Raw genomic sequence first — 5870 nt, 5'->3', positions numbered from 1 at the left:
GCAGCCCCCGCCCCCGCCGAACGCGCCCGCTGATTGGGAGCGCGCCCGTGCGTCGGGGCGGGGTGAGCGGTGGGCGGGGTCTCGGTGCGAACGTCAGGGGGGCAGTGGAAGAGGATCCGGAGGCTGCGCTCCGATTGGCTGAGGGCGAGGAATACATTAAGAAAGCGGCCAGAAGCGCGCGTCCGTGCTAATTTAACCGGGTTTTCAGGGGTTTTATACTCATAAGAGGAATTAGAGCAAGCAATTTTCTATGGGGATGAGAAGGAGGTGTCAAACTCAGAAAGAAAAGAACGCAGAAAATGCCTCACCCTACCCAGCATAGAAGGAGCTCTGTGGAGGTTTAAAATGCGGCGGGCGCAAGCGAAGTACCGTGTTGTATGAAAGGAGAGAAGGTTAGCACTCCCCTTGATAAGGATGGAAGAGGCCCCAGTGGCCTATACAACACGCATACGGTTAAGGCACTGCCACCTACTTCGTGGCATCTAACCATGTTTTTCTTTTTATTTAGGGTGGAACCCTAAAAAAAAAAAAACCCCACAGTTCCCTCCAGTTCCTTTCTTCACCCAGACCCTCCTTTTCCTTCAGACTAAAAGCACCCAGAGCCCCCCAGCAGAGGGCAACACACTCCAGTCCCTACCAGCCTACAAGCAAAGTTGCATCTCCAGCCCAGGCTCCACGACCAGCTAATCCTGACCGTCAAACCACCCCTGACAAGCCAGGCTGGATGTCGTTACAGCCAAGGGAGCTCATGGCAACAGACTTGGGCTGCAGACAACGCTGGGGTCTGATGAGGAACGGCTGAGGGACCTAGGGGTGTTGAGCCTGGAGGAGAGGCTGAGGGGAGACCTTATCAATTCCTACAGCTCCCTGAAAGGAGGGGGTAGCAAGGCGCTGGGGGTGAGGTCGGTCTCTTCTCCCAGGGAAGAAGTGACAGGACAAGAAGCAACAGCCTCAAGTTGCGCCAGGAGAGGTTTAGGATGGATATTAGGAAAAATTTCTTCACTAAAAGGGTCATCAAGCATTGGAACAGGCTAACTAGGGAAGTGGTGGAGCCACCATCCCTGTACGGATTTAAAAGAAGGGTAGACACAGCGCTGAGGGACATGGTTTAGCGTCAGCTTGGCAGTTTTGGGTTAATGGTTGGACTTGATGATCTTAAAAGTCTCTTCCAACCAAAACAATCCTATGGTTTTGTTCTCAGGTGGGATACCAGGGACTCAACCCCAACCTTTACAAAGGACAGCTTTCTAGCAGAGCCTTTACATCAGGACTTGGGGGAAAAGAAGATCCCCGTTCAAGAGATTTCCTCCTGACAGCAGGGAAACCACCTCCCTTCTCCTCTCCATAGCTCGTTGGCACAGCGGGCCGGGAAAGCCACTCACACCAACACCATTACAAGGGAAGCACTACGCTAGAAAACATTTCTAAATCTACACGGAAATGCTTTGCTGGAGTAATACACCAACTTCTCCACACTGTAAAGCAGTGCAGCCGCATCTTACAATTGGAAAGTTTCACTGGCCTCTACGAAAAAGACTGAAAAAAAAATCTTGAAGAAATGGCTTATTTCAGCAGTGGCGCTCACTAAGTCTAGAGACACAGTGTCCTTTCCCGGCGGTAATGAAAAACCTCTAAAGACAGTGATATTATTAATAGCCATTTTAGCACCAGCTCAACATGAACTCTATTTTTATATTTTAAAAAGCAAAACTATACCTCATGTCTTGCAGCTGTCTTCGTCGCTAAGGGTAGAGCAAGGCAGTCTCCGAGCAGCCACTAGAGGAGAGGTTTGTAGAGTAATTGATTTTCAGTTATTATCAAGCACATGAGGTTAATACCAATACCAAAAACCCAAAGGATTTTTGCTTCCCCAGGAATGAAACGTCCCTTTACAGCAGAACCCTTTGGGTGCAATAAACTCGCGCCTCAGCGCTAACTCCTGGATCACGGCTCAGCCTGCCCTGCCCCTGCTGCAAGGAGAGGGCAGCAGGATTCCTTTCCCCTTAGCTAAAGGTCTCTATCAGGGTTTGTACTAATGTTGCCTCGGCTGCGGACACCTTCAGTTCAAGCCTCTTACTTTCTTTAAACAAATTTTGACTTGAGTTACGCTCCTCTCTTCTTTCTCCACAAGAGATGTAAAGCACCACGCTGCTGCTCCTCCTCCCCTCCTCAATGATCGGAGCTGCTACCAAAATACTTCCTCCTCAAGGTGTTCTTAATGCAGGCTTCTTTGGACACAGACACGTCACATTAGCACACTCTTACCACAAACATACACATAAAATCCCACCTTTTTATTATGGCATATGGTATTTTTTTGGATGTGTAAATACCACATGGGTATGACAAAAAGGGAAAGAAATACCAACGCTGAAATAGATACAGAGTCATGCCATTATCAATACAGTTTCATACGATGGATTTTCAAGATACAAAAGTCTGGGTTTGTTTTTTTTTCTTTTTACATTGAAATAACTTTACAGTGTTCTGTGAGCTTGCTTTATAACCAGAAGAGAAAAAAAAAAAATAAAGTATGCTGAGAACAACTACAAGCAGGGTTCATTTTAATGGTTAACAGAAGAACTGTAACTTTGCTCTAGAACAGCATCTATTAAACACACGTAACAAGAGGTAAGCAACTATACAGAAGTTCAGAGGAGGAGATTTCACCACAGGAGTCAAGTCAGGGGCAGGAAGAGGGAAATCTGGAACTGCATGGTTTTATTTGGTCACAAAGTTTGAGCTGAGTGTTTAAAATGAAGCACCCTTAAAGATGCAGTACTCCTATTTAAAACAATACAGAAACTTCCCAAGACTAGAACCTACGTTCTGAAAAAAAAAAAATAATAAAAATTAGACATTTAAAAAAAATTCCACACATCTCTAGGCTCGTGACTTAACTTACTGTTACAGAGTAGACTGGCAGCTCCTCCTTAAGCAGCAACAGTGCCCAGAAGTAACGCCACCGTAAAGTACAGTATCTTTGGGGTGTCCAATACAAGGCTGACACTTCTAACGCAATGTCAGAATGATCCATTTGTCTGCCAAAAGATTAGGCAAGAAAAGGAGACACGGCATCTTTTTTTTTTTTTTTTTCCACCACATTGCCCGGTCTTAGCAAAGAGCTAAGACGTTTTCTTTGGGCCAAGACTAACAGAAACCACTTTATCAAATATTCTTCAGGTTTCCTGCCAAACTGGATTTATTATTCTCATGTGGTTTTTAAATTTTTTTTTAAAAACATTTTTTCCTGACAGTCTCTAAAGTGATACTGGAACGTTTAACAGTCACTCTTCCACAGTTTAATTGTTTTGTCGTTTTCTAGTGCCGCTGATGCAATGATGTTTTCTGTTGGGTGACAAGCTGTTGAGATTACAACATCTAGGTAAAAAGAAAGGATAAAAATATCATTATTAACAGCAATGAAATTTGTTTCATAGCAGGCATTTCTGAAAATACAGCATAGCCAAGTTACTATTTCCTCGTAGCAGAATTACAAACGCATTATTCATAACTATTTTCCAACTAGTGCTTCTCTGTGAGAGGAAATACCAGCAAAAAAGAATTGAGAGCAAGTAGTTGGGAAGTGTTTGACAGGTTTCAAAACGTGAGAACTCTCCAGATTCTAGTTCTTGCTTACTTCACAGGCAAAACTCTTGGCATATTATGTCACAGACAGCTAATAAAAACCCAGCTCAGTTTTTTCTTTCCATGTAAGGTATTTCCAACATCCCATTCAATGCTTAGATAGCACTTCATCTTCAGAGTCTTGCCCTAGCCTGAAAATGAAAACCTGCTGCCACTGCCCCAACTCACAGTCCAAATCAATGGTCCTGCAAAGGAATAAGCATGCTTAAATTTCACAGCACAATTCCTTCTAGTCAGTACAGTGAAAGCACTGCTCTCTTACAGGATTCAGACTTAAGTACCCATCAGGTGACATCTCAATACATGCACAACTCCGCCTTCCAGAACAGGCATATCTACAGACATTTACAAACAGCGGGACCGCATCTGTCCTTATCCTTTCAAGAGCTGCTGTTTTGGAAGAGGTTAACAGGCAGTTCAAAGTCACTAATATTATGAGTTACTTAAATATCTCGACCAGTTCTGAACTCAAGGAAATCTTTTTTGTAAGCTGATGTCAAAGTTCTCACTGTAAAAGTCTAAATGCTTGCAACACCCACAAAAAACCCTTCATAAAAAGGAGTGAAGTCCTAGGGTTCAATTAAGCTTCAGCCAGTCAAGAGTTTATGGGCCTGACAGTTAAACCTAAACATCAGAGAGAAAATGCTCAAGCTAAGCCCTCATTACAAGCTGACGTGAGGGATATTCCATCAATAAAACCAAAATCCTCTTCCACACCTGTGTGTCCTTGTAATTTCTGTACAATCTCTTTTGTCTGAAGGTTCCAAATATAAACCAGGTTATCTTCTGAACCGGACACGATCCACTGGAAGGGCACAGAAAAAAAAAAATCGTTATTTTAATCTTTCTCCTCATCTATACCTAGCTGCTATTATTCAGTAAACATTTCATTGTCATCCTACGAAAGGGAACTGCCAATGTTATATGGCTGCTTGATGCAGTTCACTCTCTCTCTCAGCATCTATCACGTGCATACAGGCAGCAGAAAGCTTTGTTCCACCCTGCGTGTGCCAGAGGAAGAGAACTAACAGAGCAAAAGGTGCTAAGGTGGTTCTGTGTTAGGACTTAATCTCTGCAGATCTGTTCTGCCATCTCAACCCAAACACACCCAACTTATCATGTGACGGCTGACTGCTGTGTGGCAAACCCATACACAAGCGGCCACTCTCCTGCCGCAGGAAAAGTCCTTTTCTGCTGCTGCAGTGGTGGGGATCTGCAATGGGACAGCAGGCCCATCTAGAGACAAAGACACCAGAGATGCTCAGAGGGACTTCCCTAGGACATGCGCTTCTCCCGCTGCACTATGGCACCTGTGAGCCACCACCCACTAAAAGAGGTTTCTATCCCCAAGCGACTGCTTCTTCTACAGAGAAGAGCAGTAAAAACTGCACATCGGTAAAATGCATCTCAAACAAACACTGACCTTTCCACCAGTAACGGAGAAATTTGCAAATATGCAGTACTTCTCATTTTTGTGTCCTGTGTACGTCTTCAGGCACTGAAAGTGAAGAGCCACAAGACATTAATACAGCTGGGAGGTAGTTTTCTCAGTCAAGGACAAAGTCTCTTGGCAGAGCAGACTAAATATATCTGCCTGTGTTTTCCACCCTGCCAACTTATCTAGAGGATGTAGAAGGCATCTCTGCCCTAGAACACTGAACAATTTGGGGGGGGAAGCCCTAAATTTGTCGTATTACCACAGAGGAAGAGAGCAACAGCAATTTATTGTTCATAGAGAGAAAAATGAAGAAACATAGCTTTACTTAATGTCTCAGGGCTATGCGGGAGCCAAAGCAGTTTTTTTTCTTTCAAAGGCATCTTTAGTCCTCTCCAATAAAGACATGCCAGCACTTTTTTTCTGCAGTATTCATAAAATATTAAGAAAGCTTAAAAAGCACATGTGAAATCCAGATTTTCCTGTAAGCTCAGTTAAGTCTACACAGTGAGAGAAGATTGTTCTTACCTTTCCTTTGCTGTAGTCCCAAAGTTTAAGAGTGCTAAAAAACAACAGAAAAATTAAGATTTTAGTTCTTGGGTTTTTTTCTCGTGACAGTTTCCTAGCAGCAGAAAAAGTTTCTTCATATCAGAGTTCTTAAAGTCTACATGGATCACTTTAGCCTTGCTTCAGAATGCAGCATTAGTTAACCCCAAAGTATCAATTTTACTGCCACGACATTCATATTCTCCTCCACAGAAAAGGCTGTATTTAAATATTTCCCTAC

General features: G+C 43.6%; 1 protein-coding gene across 1 annotated transcript in view; it reads right to left on the bottom strand.

Moving 5' to 3' along the window:
* Window positions 1-2279: 2279 nt before the first annotated feature.
* The window catches only part of WDR5 (WD repeat domain 5), a 13014-nt gene continuing 9423 nt past the window's right edge, over window positions 2280-5870 (bottom strand). Inside the window, exons 10-13 of the mRNA XM_009892254.1 lie at window positions 5612-5645; window positions 5072-5146; window positions 4366-4453; window positions 2280-3381 (exon numbers count right to left, since the gene is read on the bottom strand). Coding sequence (XP_009890556.1) covers window positions 3281-3381; window positions 4366-4453; window positions 5072-5146; window positions 5612-5645 — 298 coding nt within the window. The 3' untranslated portion in view covers window positions 2280-3280. The remainder of the gene's footprint in view (window positions 3382-4365; window positions 4454-5071; window positions 5147-5611; window positions 5646-5870) is intronic.

Source organism: Charadrius vociferus, unplaced genomic scaffold, assembly GCF_000708025.1.
Source record: "Charadrius vociferus isolate BGI_N301 unplaced genomic scaffold, ASM70802v2 scaffold549, whole genome shotgun sequence".
NCBI classification, from domain to species: domain Eukaryota; kingdom Metazoa; phylum Chordata; class Aves; order Charadriiformes; family Charadriidae; genus Charadrius; species Charadrius vociferus.
The sequence above is the reverse complement of the archived record's forward strand: the minus strand, read 5'-3'. Positions and strand labels throughout refer to the sequence as shown.